The sequence below is a fragment of the Callorhinchus milii genome, unplaced genomic scaffold, assembly GCF_018977255.1.
Source record: "Callorhinchus milii isolate IMCB2004 unplaced genomic scaffold, IMCB_Cmil_1.0 Scaffold3, whole genome shotgun sequence".
NCBI classification, from domain to species: Eukaryota; Metazoa; Chordata; class Chondrichthyes; order Chimaeriformes; family Callorhinchidae; genus Callorhinchus; species Callorhinchus milii.
In genome coordinates this window covers 69,461,459-69,486,736 of record NW_024704744.1, presented here as the reverse complement: position 1 = coordinate 69,486,736, position 25,278 = coordinate 69,461,459, and the positions used below count along the sequence as shown (strand labels likewise).

Genomic DNA, 25,278 nt, shown 5'->3' with positions numbered 1-25,278 from the left:
TAGTTATAAAAAACGCTCTCTGATTTGTGAACTTTGCACTTAATGAAATGAGAGATGGTGCTGAGGAATAAGCCATTTACATTTTTCAAACTAGTGTCAAAATCAAGCACTGCCAAATAAAATATAAAACTCAGAAGAATAATTTAGAATGCACCAAGACAGTGGTTTAGATTTGCAAAGAGCAATTTTGGGACAGACACCAAGACGTTTATCTTTATTCAGAGGGTAATTAACGATGAGAACAAGTAGCAGGAAGGGTGGCTGAGGCCAGCTCACTGCACGCATTTAAAAAGCAGCTTGATGCTGTGATGGGAGGACAGTAGAGTGAGTATTCTGGAGGGATGAGATCAGATGGACTGAAGGCTCTTCTTCATCCAAACTAATCCGTGATCTTGTGTTGTACCAACGTGGTATTTCCAAATCTCAAACCAACTATCCCGAGGTCCTTTTTGAGCCAGGTTGGTAATTAGTTTTCTATTTATGGACTCGTGCCCATTAGGCACTCGATTGCGTATACTCTCTTATTAAAGAGCAGCTACGGGATTTATGCTGGTTCTTGCAATTGAATAGGGTAGGAGCAATTGGAGGAGAGGAATTTCCAATTCATTAAGTCCACGAACAATAAAATGCTCAACAACACAGGCTCATTGATAGATCGATAAGAGAATACGTGCTCTTGCTTACTTACAAATTCAAAGTGTATTGTGAAAGGATCCCACATACCTGTTGTCGGTTGTTAGGAGTGTACGGAAGCATAGTAGACACGTGAAACATTATTTCATAATCCTTGTAAGTAGTGTACAGGGAATGAGTTCCTGTAGAATCAGCTAAAACACAAAAACAAGACTTGATAAATACAATGTTTCAAAGAAAACCCTAGAACATTTTGGTTTACATGCATTGCTTCCCCATTTAAAATATTATCTTTTGGTACTTCAATGTTTTTTGATGTGCTTACCAGGGTTAAGTGTAATTAAACACTTTTTCCATCAGGTAGAGCCAAGCAAGAATAAATCTCTTACTCTGCCTTACAATATATGGAAACCCCAATATCAGAAAACCATTCTCCTGCACTGCTATGTTTTTTTCCCATTTCCCACATGACCCATATTTCTAGTGACCTGAGTGAGATTGTCACTTGTTCCAAATAGTGACTATTTTCGTATTCCTACAAACTGAACGGAGACTGACAAATTATTTCATACAAGGCCATTACAACTGGAAAAGGAAGAAGACTTATTTCAATACATTACTTACAAATATGAAATAGCCCTTAGGGTCTTCTATTATTCACTCGCAATCTGGAAGGTATAGGATTTGGAGCAAATTTGAGTCACACGCCCATAAATGAATGTAATATTGTGGCAGCCCACTATACCCACCACAAGTATCCAAATGGAAGTAATAGCTTGTAATTTGATTTTAAAGTTTGATTCAAAATTTACAAGGCAAAATATTTGTGGTTCTTTTTTGCACTTATTGCATTTTTTTCCAAGCAACTGGAAAAAAAATCTGTTGAAGAATGCCATTCATAGAGCTTATTATATTCAAGAGGTACTGTGATTATTGAATAAATACAACTATTGGAAACAAATTTAGAGTTTTATTAAATAGCAGCCATTCATTAAACCTAGTCTAACACATCTAGCAAAGCTATACATAATCTGGATTGCTTGTTAAATATTTTAGCTAAAATTGTTACTTTTTCACAGACTTTATTGTTCAAATTGTTGCGCCCCACATCCCCAACCAAGGGGAAGGTGGGAGGGGAACCATCCAGTTTCCAGGCATCAACACTAGCAACGCAAGTACCACTGAAGTGGCTTTTTCAATCAGGAATATATACCAAAATACTACTTCTACCCTTCAACACAAGTCAGTGTGTCCAGTGATACGAATTGCATCTTTTCCTGATTTTGTTTCCCCAGCTGAGGCTGGGATTAAGAAATTCAATGCTAATCCCCAAACATGGTGCCATTAACTCCCTCATTACACATTCCTTAAAGAAGCTTATTCTACTGAATCAATTCAAAAATATGTTGGAGCCAAATATCTAATAGTTATAATTCACTTGTGGTTGTTCATTTTATGCTTCAGACTGATGGTTAGAGGCAACCTGGAACATATGTTTGTGTAGCTATCATATGAAAGGCTACTTTTAAATAACAGTTCTAAAATATAAAACAAGCAACAAGAGGTGATGAAAACACATACATGTACAATATAATAATAATAATCCTTGCATTTGATATAGCGCTTTTCACATCTTCTCAACGTGTCAAAGCACCTCACAGAATATACTGTAAAGTGAATTGATTGTATATTTGTGGGCGAAACGTGGCAGCCAATTGCGCACAGCAGTGTCCCACAAACAGTCGTGGATTGAAAATGACCAATTTATTATTGTTTTTGGTTTTGGAGGGATTATTATTAGGCGTGTGGCATAAGGAAACTTGCCCAAAGTTTCTCCCTGCCTGGAATTGAACCCGGGTGTCTTGCTTGCAAGGCGAGTGCTCTAACCACTGAGCTACAGGACTCCACATGTGCATGCTACCAACATTCCTGATTTTAGTAGAAATCCAATGTACAATTCCCCTCTGCCCACCTTCCCTCATTCTCCAATAAGAAAAGCAAAACCGATTCGAGTTTGGACTACCCAGCACTCATAGCACAAGTGATAGGACCCCATCAAAACTGCATGACCTATACTTTTCTTTAATTAACTGCTCCTTTCACCCCTACCTCTCTCCTGAAGGTTTTGCTTCTTGCTGGACCGTTGTTCTACAAGTCCAGTAGCCCCACAGTACATTACCTAACCGGACAGTCTTCAAACAGATGCCTGGACTGCAAGGGTCAAAAAGTTCTTTGACTATTGAGGTATTATAGTCAAGCCCCTATTCTGTGTGTATCAGGAAAGGGGGGGAGGGTTGTAAAAAGAGTTCACTCAACACTGATCAGAAGCAGAAAGTTTTCAGATTTTTTCCTATATTAATCATTGTGATTCAACTGAGACCAATTAACAAACTAGCAATGAAATCTAATGACTTTCTGAACTGTATGACTCAGTGATACACCAAGCAATGCTCGTAGGCGCTAGAGGAGCTTGACGTCCTACAATTTAATAGAATGCTCTCACAAGCTAGGACTGTTGGGATACCCTGCACCTCTTTTGCATACTCCAACTGAATACGAATAGACAGTTTAGATCTCACTATTCTATGTAGAGGGTGGCTAATATGTGGAAGTGTGGTGGAGTGTGTTAGACTTCAGGTGATGCAGCAGTTTCAAAAGGGATTTGATGGGTAAATAAATTGGGGGGCTGTGATATAGGAGGAGATGGTATTTTGAAAAGAGGACTGGTCAGCTGGATCATAACGGCCTTTTAAAGCCCTGCACTTTCCGAAGTTTCTTACAGAGAAAAATACAGAAATTGCAATAGTGCTGCACAAATCCCACAGCCAACTAATTGCGAAGTCAGGACCAGGTGTGTACTGATGTCACTGTAATATCACACTAGAGAATGCAGGATGGGCTAAATGCTCACCGTAACATTCAAGTGAATGTGGGGAGCATTGCTCACAGGCCTCTCACCATCAATGTAATCTTTAATGACTGACAGTCAACTCGTTTTAGTTATTAGAATATGAATAGTGGCACTGGAGGTCACCACAGTTTAACTTTGAGCTTCTTTCTCTTGGTAGTGCTTCACACCAGCTGCCTTTAGACTACAGGCTCCTGCAGCCTATTTGACGGATGCAGCCCGTCACTTCTTCCCATGTTTATGGTTTTGTGATGAACCAATGTTGTCTGAGGTACAAATTGGAACAGCTTATTCCAAACCAGCCTTAGTTAAAATTTCAATCCTCCAGATTGAAATTAATCGCTTTGAGCCGTCTCAATGATGTGATAAGGCGATATATCAAAAGAAAGGATTATTATTATATTCCTCAGTAGTTCATTAGGTCAAGCCCAACCCTGACTGCAGGTAAAGAGCTGAGCTGACAAGGAGGTAAAGTCAGTGGGTTCCACCTCGAACTTCAGCAATTCAGAACTCAAACTGGCCATGAAGAGATCAACACTTGCCTATCCTCCCAATAAGCATGCAGGATAAGAATCCTTGCATTCGGTATAACACCTTTCATGTCAGGAAGATGTCTCGAAGTGCTTCACAGGATTTATTATGAAGTGGAGTGACTGTATATTTTTGGGTGAACACAGCAGCCCACTGAGCACAGCAATGCCCTGCAAACAGTGGAGTCCTGTAGCTTAATGGTTCAAGCACTCGCCTTGCAAACGAGAGGACCTCAGTTTCATTCCCGGTAGGGCGAAACATTGGGAATGTTTCCTTACTCAACACGCCTCTGTTTATTTAGCAGTAAGAAGGAATTTGATTGTTGTCGATTGGCGGATCACTTTTCCATTGGTAATAATCCGTTCAAAAAAAACTTACCTAAAAAATTTATAATAGTGGTGTCACTTAATCCACAACAGTTTGTGGAACACTGCTGTGCGCAATTGACTGCCGTATTTCTCCCACAAAACATAGTCACTTCACTTTACAGTATACTCTGAAGTGTTCTAACATATCTAGAAGACGTGATATGGTGCTATATTCAAATGCAAGGAGTATTATTATTAAATAAATAGCCATAAAATGAATGACCCATTAGATTTTGGGGAATTGTTGGCCGGGACACCAGGAGAAACTCCCTTCACTTTTCAAATACTGCCATGGGATGTTTAACGTCCACCTGAACAGGCAGATGGAACCTCGGTTTAACATCTCATCTGAAAGACGGTACCTCCGACAATGCAACACAACCTCAGCACTGCATTTGAGTGTCAGCTTAAACTATGTGATTCCAAGTCCTGATGGTGGGCTTCAACCCACAACCTTCTGAATCAGAAGCAAGAGTGCTACCACTGAGCCAGGCTGATACATGATGTATAGGAAGGAAGGATATTTGGATCCACGGTCACAATAATCCGAGTCCTGTAGCTGCAGTGGTTAGAGCACTCGCTTTGCAAGCGAGAGACCTGAGTTCAATTCCAGGCAGGGCGAAACCTTGGGCAAGTTTCCTTACTCCACACACCTAATAATAATCCCTCCAAAAACAATAAATTGGTCATTTTCAATCCACGACTGTTTGTGGGACATTGCTGTGCGCAATTGGCTGCCGCGTTCGCCCACAAATATACAGTCAATTCACTTTACAGTGTGTTCTGTGAAGCGCTTTGGGATGTCCTCCCGACGTGAAAAGCGCTATATCAAATGCAAGGATTATTATTATTATTATTATTATAGCATAGGAAGTTACAAAGATAACACATAGATATAATTCAAAAGTAAAACTCTCCAAGAACTGTCAGGTACAGCTACTTAAATTTCATTTAAAACTTACTTTTATTGTCCAACTGTGCTCTGTACTTGCTGAAGCCCTTCAGTCTCACCCTGTGGCCAAGCAGATCAAGGAATTCTTCAAACACAGGCCCTCCAGCCTCATTGTTGTACATCTCTTCCTCAGTGCTTTGGCCTGCCTTACAGTAAAGGACTCCAACTTTGTGCTGGAAGCTTAGCTGAAATGAAAGCAATAATGTTAAATGTAACTGAAGTATTTACAGAATAATTTAAGAGATTGCAGGTTTAGGATTGCAGTAATTTGACTTTTCAATACAAATAAAAATCTCTTCTTCTGCCTCCCCATCAATTTTGTAAATTTATTTTCTCTCCATTCCAAAGTCCCCTTAAGACACACACCCTCCTCTATGAAAATGATCCGCAGAGATCCTGTTCTGACACTAGTCTAAATTAACCACACGGAGATGCACAATATTTGACTTGGTTTGTGTACCCTGCATTTATTTTTATTCCTTCAGGCTCTTCAGCTCCTCCTCTCTTGACTGTTAACTCATAATATGGTGAACCCATGTCATACCACAGTTTAGCACATTAGTTTATAAATGTGCTGCGCCAATGAGGTTGTTAAGATTTATCTTCTGTTAAAAGCGAATTATGTATGGGAAATTAGGTTTCAACATAGCATGCAGCATAAAACAGATGCTGTTTGATTAACTCAATTATAGTGCAACCAAAATCAATAATCAATTCAATCTGTTTGAATATTTATTACACCAAACTGATTTTTTTAAACTTATGAGCGCTATTTGAGAATCTGCTGTTTAAGCACTTTATTCCATAATTTTTTCCCCTTCTCCTCCACTTAAGACTCTTGCTGGAGTAAAGATCCACAGATAACAGTACCTCATCCAAATGACTATTTTTGCATGAACTGGACAGTGAGTGTTGGCAAGCTATTTGACTTTGGACAACATCACAGCCAAACCTAATGGATGCAAACTTCTCAGTAGAAATCACTGGATTGAGAATCCCTAAGAATGAAGAATCTTCTGATTTTTCCCCTCCCTCGTCCAGGGACCCCAAAGCCAATTGCAATGCTCCAGTTGCTGCCCTGGCTGAAATTAGCTAATGCAGCACAAAGAGGAATTCAAACCTGTGACCTTCTTGACTGTATGGCTTAGCACTACATTGGGCAGTGGCTTCACACACTCGGCTATTGAAAGAGTCACGTGGATTTTGGTGGGAAAATTGCAATAAACTGCATGATGGAGTTACTGCAAAGAAATATAGAAATAGCTAAATTGATATAAAGAACCAATCATTCTCTTCAATTGCAGAATGCTCCAGTTAATTATAGCCCTGAGTTCTGATAGTCTACAAAACAGATCAAGGCTTTCCTAAAGATTGCCAGAGTCCAAATGTTCATGCACATACTCATCCTTATAATTGAATCCCAAGTCCCTATTTTGTACCACTATTTTAAGATGTTGTTGCTTGTAACCATAGAAAAGTAGCAGGAAGTCCTGTTTTAACCCTGAAATACTACTGGTCTCATGTGTCAACTGCACTGTGAAGCCACCTCTTTTCCTTTAGACATTTTTGTTTGGCAAACTTCAATAAAACGTGTAATTTCACAATACTGCACTTTTAACTGACATTATCAACTTCTCCCTATCCACTGGCACTGTTCCCACCACCCTAAAAACAACTGTCATCACCCGCATCCTCAAAAAATCTTCCCTGGACCCATCCCTACTCTCCAACTATTATCCCACCTCCAACCTCCCACTTCTCTCCAAGGCCCTGGAACGAGTCGTCGAGTCCTAGCTTCGCTCTTTCCTCTCCCGCCATTCCCTCTCTGAACCCATCCAATTTTCGTGCTGCCCATAGTACAGGAACAAAAGCAGTCCTGGTCAAAGTCACTAATGACATTCTGAACATCTGTGACCAGGGCTCTCTCTGCCCCCTTGTCTTCCTTGATCTTTCTGCCGCCTTCGACACTGTTGACCACTCTATCCTCCTACACAGTCTCTCCTCTCAGTTCAATCTTCGCGGACCACACCCCCCCCGGCTGGTTTGACTCCTACCTCTCACACCATTTCCACCGCCTCTAACAGCTTCTCCTCCAACCCCCACACCATCACGTGTGGCGTCCCTCAGGGCTCTGTCCTTGGCCCTCTCCTTTTCAATATCTATATGTTCCCCTTTGGTGACATCATCCACTGACATGGGGTCAACTTCCACATTTATGCGGATGACACCCAACTCTACCTCTCTGCCTCCACCCTCAACTCCAGGACCACTGCCCTCCTCACAGACTGCCTGTCGGACATCAAGTCCTGGATGAGAGACAACTTCCTGCAGTGAATGTCAACAAGACCGAGGCTCTCCTGCTTGGCTCCCGTCGGCACCTCAGATGCTGAAAGCACCTCCCTCCATGGATGCACTCTACATCTCACGGAGCCGGTCCGGAACCTCGGTGGCCTGTTCAACCCTCAACTGTCCTTCATACCCCACATCCGTGCCATGACCTGGTCTGCCTTCCCCCACCTCCACAACATCGCTCGGCTCTGCCACTGTCTCACATTGCAGGCCGCCGAGACCCTCATACGTGCAGGCTCAACTACGCAGACTCCCTGCTTGTCGTCCTCCCCAACTCCTCCCTCAACAGGCTGCAGATCATCCAGAACTCTGCAGCCCATGTCTTCTCCTGCACCAGGCTCCGTGACCCTATCAACCCCATCCTCGCCCAATTCCACTGGCTTCCCATCACACAGAAGATACAGTTCAAGATCCTGGTCCTCACTTCCAAAGCCTTCCATGGCCTTGCTCCTTATTAGCTCTGCGACCTTCTAACCCCCTACAAACCTGTCTGCTCCCTCCGCTCAGTGGGCTCCGGTCTGCTTCACTTCAGCCGCCTCACCCGCCCCACCGTTTTCGGGGGGACCTTCAGCCACTCTGCCTCCACCCTCTGGAACTCCAGCCTGCAGTCCCTCTGCCTCGCCCCCTCCCTTGCCTCCTTCAAGACCCATCTCAAGACCTTCCTCTTCGACCGTGCCTTCAGTCACCCTCCTTCTCCCACCCACTCTCCCTGATCCCGACACCCATCTCGTGTCTGAAGCATTGATTGCCCTTCCCAGGTTGTCTCAAGAAAGTGGTGGTGGTGAACCTTCTCCTTAAACTGCTGCAGTCCTCAAGGCGTTGGTGCTATGTTGGGAGTTCCAGGATTTTGACCCAGCGACAACAAGGAATGGCTATATAATGTTCAGGTCAGCAATAGTGAGCTACTTGAAGGAGAACTTGAAGATATTCATCCCATGATACTGCTGTTTTGGTTCTCCTGGATAGTCGAGGTCCACTCAAAGCAAGGTTGGCAAGTCACTACAGCCATGGAGCATCGAGGAGAGAGCAAGTGAATCATAACCCGAGTAGATGGTGTCAAGCTTCTCAAGTTTTATTTTAGCTGCACTTATCAAATGACTGGTGAGTATTTCATCACACTCCTGACTTCAGCCTTGTAAAAGCCTTTGGGGAGTTTGAGCACATAGCCTCTGTCCCTGCTCTTGTAGTCAGTGTTTTGTGGCTGGTCCAATTAAGCTTCTCGTGAATATTGCCCCCCCGCCCCCCCCCACCGCCCACTAAGATGTAGATAGTGAAAGAGCTGGTGATGATTATGCCGTTGAAGGTCAGGTGGACAGGTTTTCTTTGTTGGAGATTCTAATCACTTGGCAATTCTGTGATGTGAATGTTACCCACGAAGATCTTGCTGCAGGCAAGTGTGGGCTGCTTCAATGTGAGAAGTGTTGGGAATGGAGTTGAACAATGTGGAACTTGCACTGAACAGTCCCTTCCCTGACTGTATGATGGAGTGAAGATCATTGATGAAGCAGCTCAGGGTGATTGGGTTAAGGTCAGTGCTCTGAGAAACTCCTACAGCTATGTCCTGGGGCTGTGATGATTGTCCTCTAACAATCATCTTCTTGTATAACTCCAGGAATTTGACAGTCCCACCCACCGCCCCCGACCTCAGCTTTCCTAGGGCTCCTTGATGCCTTACTTGGTCAAATGATGCCTTGATGTCTGGAACAGTCAATGTGACTTTCCTCTGGCCCTCAGCTCCCTAGTCCATTTCTAGATATGTTGACATACTTATTTCTCCAAGATGTATTCTTACTCTCAGTAGCACTGATCCATTATTGGAATGTTAATTTCAAGCCCTCCACTGCACCTAAATTATATTACACCTTTAGGTTATTTTCTGGTAGTTTCATTTTTGATTTTTTTCACTACGGAATGATCCACCACTTATCCCACAATTCCTGTGGATTTATGAAACTTCAATGCTTCATATTTTATTTTAAAATTCAAAATGTTTTCATTCAGCTGAACTTCAACTCCATACATAGTTTGGCAATCATTCCATTCAGCTTTTCTACCAAAATACAAATCTAACAAATAATCTTTAAATGTGGTGCAGCACATTCAAATGTCTGAAAATGCTTCACAAGTATTTACTGTTAATGTAATTTTATTTTAGACTATCCAGAACTCTGCAGCTCATGTCCTTTCCTGCACTAGCCTCTGCAAGCCTATCACCTCCACCCTCTCCTGGCTCCACTTCCCCCCCACAGCTCGGATGCAAGCCCCTGATCGTCTAACATCTTAGGACAACTTCCCCAACATGAAAAGTGCTATATAAATGTAAATTTGTATATTTGCAGGCAAACACAGCAGCCAATTTGTGCGCAGTGAAGTTTCACGAACAGCCATGAAGTGAATGACCAATTTATCTGGAGGAATGTTGGCTGAGACACGAGGAGAAACTTTGGATAGTGCCATGTAATCTTTGTGCCCCGCTAACCAAGCAAACAGGAACTCAGTCTCCTGAATGATAGCTCCTCCAACACTGCAGCATTCCCTCTAGTATTACCTAGGAGAGCAAGCTTAGTGTGTGCTGATAAGGGGCTTCAACCCACAATCGTGTGACATAGAGATGAGACTTTGAACCAAGCTGATATCCATCTTGAAGAACAATTAAAATACCCCAAATCAAAAGGCACTTTTACTTCCTGTACAGAAAACACAAATATAACATAGGCTATCAGATTGAAGTAATGCGCAGTGCCGAAATTTTGTCTAGAATGTTTATAGTTTTCAACATGGAAACTCAATGCTCTACATCACATGTCAGCAATCGTTACAGGACCGGCTATGATATAAACCCTGAAACTAAATTTCTATATACGCTTCTCCGCAGATCTCTCCTTTCCATGGTTTATCAATTGACAGTCATAAATTAAGATTATATGGATTTACTGTGAAACCTGAATATTTGCAAAATGATCATTCAAAATAAAATGTGCTACTCAAAACATACAATTCATTAAAATCATGAAAGAAGCAATGAAGAAGAAAAATAAAGAGCTGGGATGTATTTAAGGATATGTGATTTCCCCCATTTTACAAGGCTTTCATAACATAAATGAGTAACTTTAAAGCGTTATTAATATTTATAAATTCATTTCCAACAAATAAATTCATAAATGGTTGAAACTGCATTACATTTTCATGAATTATGTACTCCAGTTGTCTAAGCAATGCTCACTTGGCATGCTTCAATTGACCATCAGAGCTTTTGACCTTTCAAACACTAAGTAACCTTGCCCTTAGGATAAAATGTTATAAGTTCAGAAGTTTATTTGCGACAAACTGAATGTTCAGTTCAATGAAGATCTGTTTTGACCATTAAGCATGCTGGGTGCCAGGAAGAGGGAAAAAAATACTGTTGCGGTCTCAAGGTTATTGTATATATGGGCTGTGAAATGAAGGCTAGGAACAACTATAACTGTCTGATAGTCAAAGGTGTTGGCAAGTGCATAACAGATAGACTAGCACCACCATGAATAGAGATGCATTTGGCCTTTAGGTCTAGTCCTGATTTTGCTAATGAATTAGCAGATCTCATGGGTAAAGCATCCTTTCCAACAGAGAAACCCAGAAATGACTGAATCCATTAAGAGACTTCTCATTCAAAACCTACAGAACCTCTCATGCTCACACTTTCTAAGAGCATTTCTCATCTTTCATCCAAATAAGAAACCTAACAAACATAGTTCAGTAACCAGACCAAATGGGTAGTATTTTTCTTCCCCTTCCCCAATAATTTTGAATAGCAAAGGTTTGCATCATTGAAGCGTACATTCAGAAAATGTTTTCTACCTGAAAAAAAACATGTTGCCGAGGGATGGGAGCAAGATTTTTTGAGGAAAGGAACCACTATAAGCCACGTTGAACAAAGTTGCAAAGAAAAATGGCAACATACCCAAAAACACAGAACAACCTGAGTAAGTAAGGGTCTTGGAGCCATTGAAACCCACCTTCACTAGCAAACTAGGTATCATTGGGAGAGAATCTTTAAAAAAAGATGAGAGAGGCAGATCATAGGTTATAGAAGCCCAAATCTGTCTAGCAAATGTTTATGCAATGATTAGCAGATATTTTTAAGTACTAATCATCTGAAACATACCCAAGGCATACCATACTTTCATAAAGACTCCGAAATCGCATCAGGGGACCATAGTATCTGTGCTGTTTGCAAAGCAAGATGCAGTACAACCAATACGCAAAGTGTTACTTACTTTAGGAGTACAAATTACCATTGCATAACACACTAAAAGATGAATTTTCCATTTTTTTACAACCCCCTGCTGTTTATACAACAGGAGAAAAGATCACTTAAATTGAAAACAAAACAGAAATTGCACTCTCACGTGAAGGGCTTGATGTATGAAGATATTGAATTCCTATGGCAATTTACTACTTATAAATATAGAAAAATTCTGTAAATAGGCAAAGGCCATCTTTTTGGTTGATTACTTTGGGGAAAGAGCATAGATTAAGGCAAAATGCAACCCTACAATGATGCAACACGAGAGAAATCTTTGCTGAGATACAATATTTTCATCCTTCAAACCTGAACAGTTTCAATAACTAGCATGTATCTAAAGCCTTTTTACGTAGGACAATATAACACAGTGCTTCACAGACACCAAGCAAAGGAAGTGGGATGGGGTGGGGGTTCAATTTGGGGGATTCAATTTAGCATATAGTACAAAGTGTTACACTATGGAGCTCATTCATTATCCACCTGGATGGACCCAGTGCTAAAAATAAAATGATTTTTAATAGAGCTTTAGATTAACAGCAGCTAAGAGTGCCAAAGGGAAAGACGGAGCAGCTTTGGAGAATCCGAGTCAGGTCTCCAGAAGGAACCAAGAGGATATAAAGTTTAGAAGTGAAAATGCATCAGGAGCTATGTCAGACAACATAGTTTACAGAAATGCAAGATTACATCAACTATTATCTGTTCCTGTTTATACAATGTAGTGAATGTCATCAGTCATACCAAGTTAAAAAATGCACTTTTTTTCTACTTGGAAACAATTTAATTTCTGATCTTAAGGCAGGGGCAATGTTTTTGTCTTCGGAAGATCATTTAAGAGTAGACAACTGGTTACATTTAATAGGCAGTCAGTCCATCAGTATAGGCCAAGTGGCAAATTGTTCTAAAGCACATACTTCTAGGATTAGAAATCTGCCCTTTCAAATAGGATAAGAGGACATGCACCTTTCTGGTAAGAGCCAAGGGATCATTTATTCTTTCCATTGTCTGTGCAATAAAAAAACAAGCTTATATGGGGGAGGGGGAAGTCAAGGATGAAGTAAGAAACATAGCTTGAAGTCTTGGTGGAACTTTTGACATTAAGGAGCTATCCTTGAGTATGGCATTCATCATCTGTCAGCGATGAACACTTGCGTGACATGGTGGGTTGCACAGGCACATATTTTCTCCCAAGACACAGGTTGTCACATATCAAATTAATTATGTGAAAAGCAATGAGTGAAAAGCATCTCATGTTAGAATTTTGTTGTAAAAATGGTGGCAGAAGGTTCCTTCTCTTGGAAGCTCCGAGAGCTAGTGCTAGCTTATCGACATTTAAACTCAACAGAAAAGAAGTCTTTGGTCAGAAAGAATCTCCCGACTCTTCAGACTGGGATAGTTTCAACCCAGGGCATATTGCAAATTGCTGTCATTCCTGTTGATTCTCATTAAAGCTAATAAGTGCCTTCTCAATAATGTTGCAAAGGGGTACTTACTGTTGTCTGAGCTTTTGAATGCATCATTACAGGATTCAGCCATCCAATGCAAAGAACCACCTCAAACTATACTATATTCAGCCACTCAATGATGTCCAAAGGAGGCTCTACATTTGAATCATATCACTGAGCCAACCAGTAGAACTTCTGCATAATGAGCAAGTGTTTGCACATCACACAACATTACAATGTTGCTCTATAGATGAAATTCACATAATTAATTTGATACGTGACAACCTGTGTCTTGGGAGAAAATTTGTGCCTGTACAACCCAATTCTTCAGAAGTATTTGATTATTCCAGTCCTGCTGTGGATAATTTTGAAAAGTGTCACATTTTGATGTAAATTGAAAACTACAATTTTCAACACGCTGAGATTTGGCCAGTAATTTCTTGAATGAGTTTGCAGCCTAGAAACAAGAAATTAAAGCTGCATAAAACCCAAGAGAACATGTTAGTTTGATTCAAAATTTATTCTGGTAAAGCAAAAATGAAAACGCAATGTTTTCTAATCAATTTGCTATTTACCAGATAAACATGATTGACTTTCACTATTACTGCAAGTCATGCATTTTGATCCATTCAATTCGTATAAATAGAGCAATTCACTGAATGAGCAGAATAAAGATTATGCAAGATAGATAAATCCCTATACTTATAATGCATAGACAGCTGTGAATTATTTATTAGGCTTTGAACTATTCAGTAAGGAACAGCTTTTTGCTGTGCTCTGTTGAATAATGGTCTGTCGTTTGACTGGATTTCAGGCATGAGATGCTATAGTGGTTCTCTACTCAACCACTAAAGTTTAATGACACCATTAAATGTGTTCTGACCATCTAACTGTCATCAAAGTGTGTCACACCCTTTTTTCCCCTTGCCCAATTTCCCCAATACTTTATTCAAACCAATGAGACAGGTCAATCAGTCATTGCTAGCGTATAATGTTGTTGTCATGGGAACTCTAATTCTATCCACAAGGCAGCCACTCTTCATTTTGTCATTTCAGGTTAACCTCTTCAGATCGAATGTGTCATTTTTACATTTAGATTTCAAATGCATTACATGAACTACTTTTTTGTATTAACTGGTGAAATCAAATGTACTTTGGTTATCTTAATATGTCCCTTGTGAACAAAGATCATTGGCTATACAAAAGAAGATTTCTATTAAAAATGTCCCTTTGAAACAATTAATATAATTTATTCCACTGATGTGAATGACAATTTCACAGTTCAGCGGTGTGGTAATTCACTGCAGTGGATTTAGAATGATATTCAACTGCAATGAATTATCAACTATTTTATTTCCAGGATTTATTCTAACATATGGATCCACTATTGGAATTAAAATATATTACTCTCATTCTGCCACTCTTGCAAAGACCATCTGTACTTACCAAGACATTCTGGATAAAGTCACTCAAATTGAGCCACAGTCTTGTAATATATTGTGTTTTACCACAAAGAGTTAAATGTCTAACTACTTCAGAAACTGGCTTTCCATTAAGCCCCATTCCTAACATAGAAGCTTTACCTGTAATTTCATGGATCAAGAATATTCTCTTAACTCATACCTGGGCAGCCATGTCTTCAGCTGCTAGCCCCGAACTTCAAGAACTCCCTGCCTCAATCCCTCTGGTTTGCACCCTCTTTACCAGTCTTCAGATTGTACCTGAAGACTTCTGCGACAGTGCTTATGGTCACCTTCCCTTTCTCCCCGACTCAGGTCAAACTACATGAAAGTTCAGCACGCTGAGACCGGGTAAAGGGTGCTAGTTAAATACAAGTTGTTGTTGTTAACTAACACGATGGTGGAATTTGAGAGGGAGGAAACCAGGAAATATCCTCTCAAGCCGTTGAGATTCTATAGAATTGTTTCCATTCTGACCAGGTTCAAGAAAAATCTGTATTTTTATACACTGCAAAGAGAAATAAGAGTACAAAGGAAATGTAAACAATATTAGGCAAAGAAGCAACCAGAAGGATCCCTGTTCGGGTATTCAATTTACAAAAGAGAATTACACCCCACCTCCCCCAAAAAAGTGTTAAGGGGTGGAAGTCAGAAGCTAATTGCTTCTTTCCCTGATTAAGATTGGCAAGAGAAGCAATGGTCAACACCTAAGGTCAAGTCTTATGTGCAATTCTCAACCATGGATTCCTGGAATGCTCATCTCAAAGATTCTTCCTAGAATGGATCAGCCCAATAATCCCCAAATAAGTTTTGTTTTACATTCCTCTCGGTTTAGGAATGTTTGTACATTTATGGATTTGAACTAAACTCAGTTCCACAGCCAAATCTAAGTGAGTTGAGATATGTTGTTAAGTCACTTTGTTTGACTTAGCCAAACTTTCAAATCAATCACTAGTTTAGTAAAACAAAACACAGCAAATGTATTTTTGTGTTCATCAGAAACATTGCTGTTGCTTCTTACATTTCTGGCATTCACCTTCTATACTTCCAACATTAGGTGCAGTACAAGTTAGTAAATTCTCTCCACCATGTCAAATCTTAAATTTAATTTTGTCTCCTTTACATGTGGTTATTTCTTGGTGCCTTAGTTTTGATTTCACCTATTTCTTATGATCCCATTTATTTTTCTGTCCCACATACTCTCTCTGCAGGTTGAGAATCAGTCAATTCTTTGTCAATGGGGGTAGAGTTGCCTGATAGCCTTTAGCAAGGTTGTAGTCACTTGATAGTCACTGTATATGGATGTCCTATGTTTCCTACACAAGCTATAAAGACAACAGCTAATTTTGGTTGTTGCGTGCAATTTTGGCACTGAAAATAATGTTCTTGCTCTTGTGCTCAAAAAGATTTTTGTAGAACATCATATGCAAATAATATAAGATGGAGCTGACATAATTTACAGGAAGCAGAGCATTTTGTCAGATGCATCATCTTGGAATAATATGAAACCTTCAGTCAGAAATCAATTCCTCCATCTGCACACCATTTTGTCATTTAGTTGTAAACAAATGTTACACCATTCTACAAAGTCAAATCTCTCTGGTAAAGGAGTTTAGTTAGAAAAATATGTATTTTGTTAATAAAGAGTGGGTAAGCAACCTGTCCCAGACCTTTTATAATGCCACTCTAAAACTGGGCATGGAAGATGTGTACAACTGTGGACTGAGAATTCATTTGATTGCTTCACAGATGAAAAGAGGGACATACAAACTAGGTAACTGTTGGAGCTCCAACATGTTGCACAGTACTGTACGATTTTTATAAACTTGATTTGAAAGAGAAATACTTTGCATCCCAGTCTCAACCATGTTTCTATCTAAACTGCTAGTCATGATCCATAAAATTTTTATAAAAGAAAACAGTATTTTTCAATGTAATATTCAGCTTCAGTCAACTCAAAGTAAGATCTGCAACATTAAAAAATGGCACACACACAACTGTTTTCTTTATGATACAAATACTATGCAGATTTAGTACCCGAAATGTAATTTATGTCACTGCCACTTATTAAAACTTTTTATCATCCCGAGAGAAATGCACGCTCCACTTCACATCACTCAGTTTTAAAAGTAATGTAACAGAAGTAATTTTCCTTTAAGATCAATTTAATGGCATGCTCCTTGCACAACCTTTATTTTTATAAGCAGCATTTTCTGTTCAGTAGAGCATAGCAGGGCAGTTTATTTATGAGTTTGAAAATGCATATTGTAAATTCCAAACCATAGATTTATACATTCCAAGCTTTTATGCACCAAGATGATATTTTTATGTCATAAAATAATCAAAGCCCTATTTTTGGCTTTGATTATTTTGTGACATGAAAATATTTTGAAGGGAAACATACAGATTGAAAGCAAATGAAAACCTGTTTCACGCCCTGTCCTCCACCCTTCCCAATCCCGACCCCCAGCTCAGGTCTGAAACACTGACTGTCCAACGCCAATCCTCCCGACGTGAAAGGCACTATACAAATGCAACTTTGTTGTTGTAAGTATTTTTCTCAGGACTATACTAATTTCACCCACAAAATATACAGTTAATTCACTTTACAGTAAAGCTCTTCACTGTGAAGTGCATTGAGATGTCTCAAAGGCATGATAAGGTGCTATATCAAATGCAAGGATTATTATTAATTTATTTCCCATATTACACTTTAATGATAATACAGAACAACTGCTTCTCATGTACATGCAACTCTCTGAGGTTTGTTTCCTAACTAATTCTAGATGACCTCATTCAGCTAGGAATCGCAGTCCAGACAATGTATTCTGTATGGCCCCTCTTAATAGGAGGTGGACTTGCCTGCCCAACAAATATGCAGATTAATGTAAGGCACATTGCAAGTGTCCACAACTACTCCTTTTCCTCAATGGTGGAAACTCTCAATTCCTTTAAGATCCTAAAAAGAGCGAGTAGAGGAGCAAAGAGATCTTTGGGATTCAGATTCACAAATCTCTAACAGTACAAAAGTGAGGAGGTAATGTTGAATTTATATAAAAACCTTGATTAGACCACTTTAGGAATACTGTGTTCAATTCTGGTCGCTGCACTCCAAGGACATAGCAATGATGGAAACAATTTGGGTTTATTCGTATGATACCAGGGCTTGCAGATTATCCCTTCACCATGGGTTGGATAGGTTAGGCCTTTTTCACTGGAAAAGAAATGTTTAAGAGGGAACTCAATAGAAATGTTAAATTTATAAAAGGGTTAAATAAGGATAGGAAAATGGGTTGTTCACACTTGTTGACAAGTCCGTAATCAGGGGACACAAGTATAAAATAGTGACAAAGGGATCCAAAAGTGAATTTAGGAGGAATTCTGAACATAGACGGCAATGAGAATGCGGAACTCGTTGCCCAAAGTGGTGTTTAAAGTAGATAGTGTAAAAATATTTAAAAGAAAGCTGGACAGACACATGAAGGAGAAGGGAACAAAAGGGTATGGGAGGGAATATAGACACCTGGCACAGACAAGTTGGGCCAAATGGTCTGTTTCTATATTGTCCTGGTCTGTGAAAACCTATGTAAACATGTCGAAGATTGACAAAATTTATCTAAACCATGGCAGGATGGTTTGGGCGCCGTGTCTCAAACCAAAGTAGGTCCAACACAAAAGCACGAGAACAAGAGTTCAAATAATAATAATAATAATCCTTGCATTTGATATAGCGTTTTTCACGTCAGGAGGACGTCCCAAAGCGCTTCACAGAACACACTGTAAAGTAAATTGACTGTATATTTGTGGGCGAACGCGACAGCCAATTGCGCACAGCAATGTCCCACAAACAGTCGTAGATTGAAAATGACCAATTTATTATTGTTTTTTTTGGAGGGATTATTATTAGGCTCTGTGTGGAGTAAGGAAACTTGCCCAAGGTTTCGCCCTCTGCCTGGAATTGAACTCAGGTCTCTCGCTTGCAAAGCGAGTGCTCTAACCACTGAGCTATAGGACAATTATCATCTTTTCTTTAAAGAAACAGAATTGACTTAAAGACAAAGTATTTGAAATTCATGCTACATAGCCACTGTGCTTTAACATACATATAATAATCCTTATATTTGATATAGAGCCTTCCAACAACAACTTGCACTTATATTATTATTAGATTTAGATTACTCATGAACAGGGACAAAGTACAGTCGAGGGTGAAAATGCTGGACTGGAAAAGGGCTAATTTTGATGGGCTAAAAAGGGACCTAGAGTTGGTGGATTGGCAAGTAAGACTAGCAGGTAAAACGACTCATGAGCAATGGGAGATCTTCAAAGATATGATAGCTCAAGGTCTAAATAGATATATTCCCACAAAAGGGAAATGTGCGACAACCAAGCCAGCTTGGATGACCAGGGATATTCTGTCTAGGATGAAAAAGAAGAAGACGGCGTATGACAATTGAAAGAAGCAAGATACTGAGGATAGCAAAGCGCATTATAGAGAATGCAGGAGTGATCTTAAAAGAGCGATAAGACAGGCTAAAAGATCGCATGAGAAAAGGTTAGCGGGTAACATAAAGGGGAATCCTAAAATATTTTACAAGCACATAAAGGAAAAAAGGTTAGTTAAAGGTAGGGTGGGGCCAATCAAAGTCAATGGCGGTAATCTTGTTGTGGAGGCAGAGGGCTTGGCTGATGTACTGAACGAGTACTTTGCATCTGTCTTCACAACAGAAATGGATGCCCCAAATGCCACAGTATTGGATGACAGGGTAGAGGACATAGATCAGATTACTATAGACAGAGAGGAAGTTCTGAAAAGATTGACTGAGCTCAAAATTGATAAGTCACCAGGACCAGATGGGTTTCACCCAAGGTTGCTGTGGGAGATACGGGTTCAAATAGCGGAGGCTTTGGCCATTATATTTCAATCTTCATTGGACACAGGAGTGGTGCCAAGAGACTGGAGAGTGGCTAATGTTACCCCCCTCTACAAAAAGGGGCAGAAAGACAAACCCGGAAATTACAGGCCAGTCATCTTAACTTTGGTAATAGGAAAACTACTGGAGACCATAATCCAGACAGAATAAATCTCTACTAAGAGGAACATGAGGTAATTAGAGACAACCAACATGGATGTGTTAAAGGCAAATCTTGCCTAACAAATCTAATAGAATTTTTTGAAGAGGTTACTGAAAGGGTTGATGAGGGAAATGCGGTGGACGTTATTTACATGGATTTCAAAAAGGCTTTTGACACAGTACCGCATAAGAGATTAATACAAAAATTAGAGGCCCACAGTATTAAGGGGACAGTGGCAGTTTGGATTAAGAACTGGCTGAGTGACAGAAAGCAGAGGGTGGTGGTTAATGGGTGTTTCTCGAAATGGAAAGAGGTGTGCAGCGGTGTCCCCCAGGGATCAGTATTGGGACCACTGCTCTTTTTAATATATATTAATGATCTGGACTTGGGCATAGAGAGTACTTTTTTTAAGTTTGCAGATGATACAAAGTTAGGTAGGGTAGTAAATAGTGAGGAGGACTGTAACCAACTGCAAGCAGACATACACAGAATGGTGGAATGGGCTGACATGTAGCAGATGGATTTCAATGTGGGTAAGTGTGAGGTGATACACTTAGGTAGGAAAAATGATAGGAGGCAATATAGACTCGGTAGCTCAATCTTAANGGGGGGGTGAATGTACAGAGAGATCTGGGTGTTCAAGTAAGCGAATCATTAAAGGTAGCGGGGCAGGTAGATAAGGCAGTGAAAAAGGCATTTGGTGTACTGAGTTTTATTAGTAGGGGCATAGAGTATAAGAATAGGGAGGTTATGGTTAATCTGTACAAAACACTGATTAGGCCTCAGCTGGAGTACTGTGTCCAGTTCTGGGCACCTTACTTCAGGAAGGACATTAAGGCACTGGAAAGGGTGCAGAGGAGATTCACGAGAATGATACCAGGAATGGGGAAGCTTAGCTATGAGGACAGGCTGGAGAAGTTAGGACTTTTCCCATTAGAGCAGAGAAGGTTACGTGGGAACCTGATAGAGGTCTTCAAGATCATGAAAGGTTTCGACAGGCAAGATAAGGAAAAGCTGTTTCCGCCGGTAGGTGTGTCTGTGACCCGTGGTCACAGTCTTAAGATATCTACCAAAAGAAGATATCTACCAAAAGAAGCAGAGGGGAGGTTAGAAGAAATGTTTTCACTCAGCGAGTTGTTCGAATTTGGAATGATCTGCCTGAAAGGGTAGTGAAGTCCGATTCGATAACAGCTTTTAAGAGAGAACTGGATAGGTATCTGGGGAAGATAAATACATCATTTTTCTAATATAACCTAATGTTGATGCACACCCTCAAATATTCAGCGTCTTGGGACGTGCTCTCGACATGAAAGGCGCCGTATAAATGTAAATTTTTGTGGTATTAAAGAGAGGTCCCTTCTGCCTGCTGAGATGGACATTAATGATCCCATGGCACTATTCCAAAAGAGAAGGGAGCTTCTCTAAGTAAAGAATGCAGGTCAGCAAACCAGTCAACTGTAAAAAAAAAGGTCATTCATTGCATGACTGGTTGTGGGACACTGTGGTGTGCCAAATTGGCTGCAACATACACCAGCCAATAATAAGCCACCACACAAATAATAAGTACCATCACTAGCTTTTAGAAGAAAAATTCTGTGGAGCACTTTGAGGCAGACAGTAAGGAGTTACTATATATCAAATTATTTGCACACTTAAAATACAAATTGTAAATTTTAGTTAATTGATCTTATACCTTTGCTGCCTATTTCCATCTGCATTGTTGTAAGATGAAATGACTGTAGTAGTATAGAAATGCTCCTGCATGTTGTGTTATACTGGAGTTACAAGGCATGGATTCGTAGATCCCATCCCTGTACACCACAATCCTGATCTCACTCAGATTGTCAGGGATTGCCAGAATCAAAAGGTTCATTAATATAAAAGAGCTTGGAGAATTAGATGGAAAAATGAAAGAGAACACTTTAAAATAAGAAAGGTTAGACATTTTGGAACACTCTTCCTAAGCAAACATTACAAATAACAGCAGGGAAATTGCCCCAGGTAACAGGCTTGCATTTATGACTATCAGGAGGAATTTTCTTTGAGTCTAAGTGACAAGCTCCCATGGTTGGAAAGCTACACTTTGTTTAATTAGGCACTAGTGTACAATGCTGCAGCCACACTGGCTTTGTGGAATTGTGCTGAGTCCCAAATATGCTGAGAGTCAGCTTGTTTGAAATGGCTGACTGCTCCCACAGAAAGTTAGCTGCAGGTTGTCTGAATAGATGCAAGAACAGCGAGCACAATAGGGTTATATTTAGTTGTACTGGAGTTCATTTCTATTTCAGTACTCTTTAAAAACATGTTTTCTTCACACTTTACTTTGAGTTTATCCCCCACCCCCCAACAGAGTACAGTGCAATGAACAGAGGACTTCAAATATCTTTCAGCTATTTGAGCTATTTCTCTGGCGCTTGCAGAATCTGCCTCAACCTATTCCGAGTGATCAGCAGATTTTTTATTAAAATAGTTCAGAATCCATTCAGGGTAAAGGAGTTTTTTTTTTACCACGATAAAATATCCAGATTGGTAATAATATTTAGAAAATATGTCCTCCATTTTTCGAAATGTCAGCACAAGCAAATCGGAACAGGAGTCTACTTGGATGGTTTAATCTTAGATGATGATATTTCAGCTTATTATATAAATATTTCTACCAGATCATTTTACTCTGCGATACTAAATTTGTGCATCATAAACTGTGACGGTAGGAGCCTTTTTTTAAAAAAAGATTTATATTTTATTGATCTTTTAGATTTTATGTCTATTTCTAGAAAAGACATAAACATTTACACATATTCATATCCGACAGTTGTACAGGATGTAACTAACCTGACCTTGACAAGTTCCAAGCATCCGATTTCCTATTGGATTAAAAAAAAGCTAAGATTTCTAGTACTGAATTAGACTGAAAATTCAGTCAATGAAAGCATAAAAATTATGAAAAACTGTAGTTTGTCATTAAGAATAAATGGCAAAAAGAATACAAGGCTTTGTGCTGAAAATGTAAGACGACACTGCAAGGAAAACCACTAGGGTTCACATTAGTGACTGAAAGCAGGGCTTCCGGAGGAGGTCAGGCTGTAATCAGTGGTGCTTTGTGCTTTTCATATGAATGGAAAATTAAATTGACTGAAAAATAACAAATCTTATGGAATGTGCTGTTAAAACCCCGTTTGGCACTATTATTTTTTTTATGATTTTTTTTAACATACACTCCAAACAAGTTCCTATGTATATGTTGTTATGCAACCATAATACCGTTTCAGTCAGGGACTTACACAAATATTTAACAGCAAAATTTTTAAAATATGATTTGGGGAAAAAGTAAGCAAGTTGGATTTTACAAAGAACTAGCACAGGCTCAATAGGCTAAATCGCTTTCTTCTGTACTGAAAAAAAATTATGATTTTACATCTGAAAATAAATCAACTTAAAAACAAATCCAAAGCAAAAGTATTAATTTTTGCTTCTACTGGATCTTTCTAAGCTTCTTTCCAGGAAACACTGCATATCAGCACCTTTTCGGTCTGACCTGTTGAACACGAGTAAGATACACTAGTAGAGAACTACCACAGCAGGTACACAACTAACATGACCTTTCACAGAAATCCAAATCCAAAGAGCAGTCGAGTGAGCCCACTGATGTACTAACATGCCATACTGACATTGTGATATACCACAGCTAGATTCCTACCACAGAACAAATTATATCTGTGGCAGTGATGTTTATAGGAACCACTGAATAAGATGGAGATAGAAAAAAAGAGCCTGCATTGCTTTCATAATCCTTTAAGAGAACTAATACAAAGATCTGAGCGGAATTAGCAGATTTCTGAGAGCGATTCTCCTCCTTCATAGAATCATAGAAATATACAGTACAGAAGGAGGCCATTTGGCCCATCATGTCTGTGCCTGTTTTTTGAAAAGAGCTATACAAATCAATCCCACCCCTCCGCTCTCTCCCCATAGACCTGCAAACTTGTCCTCCCCAAATAATTATCTAGTTCTCTGTTAAAAGTTGTTACTGAATCGGCTTCTACCACCCTTTCAGGCAATGCATTCCAGATCCGAACAACTCGCTGCGTGGAAAAAATTTTCCTCACCTCCCCTCTGTTTCTTTTAACAACTATTTTAAATCAGTGTCCCCGGGTTACTGACCCACCCGCCAGTGGAAATAGTTTCTCCTTGTTCACCCTATCGAATGCTCTCATCATTTTGAAAGCTTCTATTAAGTCTCATCTTAACCTTCTCTGCTCCAAGGAGAATAATCCTAGCTCCTCTAGTCTCTCCTGATAACTGAAGTCTCTCATTTCTGGTACCAAACTGGTAAATCTCCTTTTCACCCTCTCCAATGCCTTGACATCCTTCCTTAAAGTATCGTGCCCAGAACTGAACACGGTACTCTAGCTGAGCCCTAACCAGTGTTTTATGAAGGTTCATCATAAAACGTTTTGCTCGTTTTGGGGAGTGAAACATTTTCATTGATTTTTTTAAAAAAATATAATCGTAAAGGAGATCATTAAATACAGTAGAATTAGGGACGGAAACTTCAAAGTTTTCCAAACAGCTGCCAATATTGCAGAGCGACAATATCAATTTCACAGCCGCAAAGAACCATATAATAATTTGTTAAACCGGAACCGAACTGGAGTTCGTTTCAGCCTGGCTTAGTTGGTAGCAGTCTCACCTCCGAGTCAGATGTTTGTGGGATCAAGTCCCAACAATCAACACCATGGAACACCATTTTTACACAGTTTAAGATTCTCTTGCCCTTCACACACATCACAGCATTTTGGCTGCTGGCTGGCAGTCTCTCTCTGTAATGATCTGCAGTACTGTAATGATAAGCGCTCTGAGATGCTACCCTGCACGGAGGGTGCTTATAAGAGTGCAAGTTGTTGTTGTTGTTGTCACATCCCCACATCCGTGCCATGACCGGCACTGCCTCCCGCCACCTCCTCAACATTGCCAGACTCCGCCACTGCCTCACCCCTCAGGCCGCCGAAACCCTCACCCACACATACGTCACATCAAAGCTCGATTACAGGAACTCCCTCCTCATCGGCCTTCCCAACTCTTCCCTTCACAAGCTGCAGATCATCCAAAACTCTGCAGCTCATGTACTCTCACACGCCAGGCTCCGCGACCCCATCACTCCCACCCTCGCCCAACTCCACTGGCTCCCCATCCCCCAGAGGATCGAATTCAAGATCCTCGTCCTCACTCTCAAGGCCATCCATGGCCTTGGCCCCTCCTACCTCTCTGACCTTC

The 25,278-nt window shown here is 40.1% G+C and overlaps 1 protein-coding gene across 5 annotated transcripts in view; it reads right to left on the bottom strand.

Moving 5' to 3' along the window:
* LOC103179256 (signal-induced proliferation-associated 1-like protein 2) overlaps window positions 1–25,278 on the bottom strand; it is a 206,448-nt gene that overhangs the window by 89,214 nt on the left and 91,956 nt on the right. For all 5 annotated transcript variants that reach the window (XR_006084920.1, XM_042332736.1, XM_042332735.1 and 2 more), the window contains 2 exons: window positions 5,403–5,577; window positions 724–827 (listed from right to left, as the gene is read on the bottom strand). Coding sequence is in view for 4 of the 5 variants with exons in the window: in XM_042332736.1 (XP_042188670.1) it covers window positions 724–827; window positions 5,403–5,577 (279 nt within the window). In the remaining variant the exon portion in view is untranslated. The remainder of the gene's footprint in view (window positions 1–723; window positions 828–5,402; window positions 5,578–25,278) is intronic.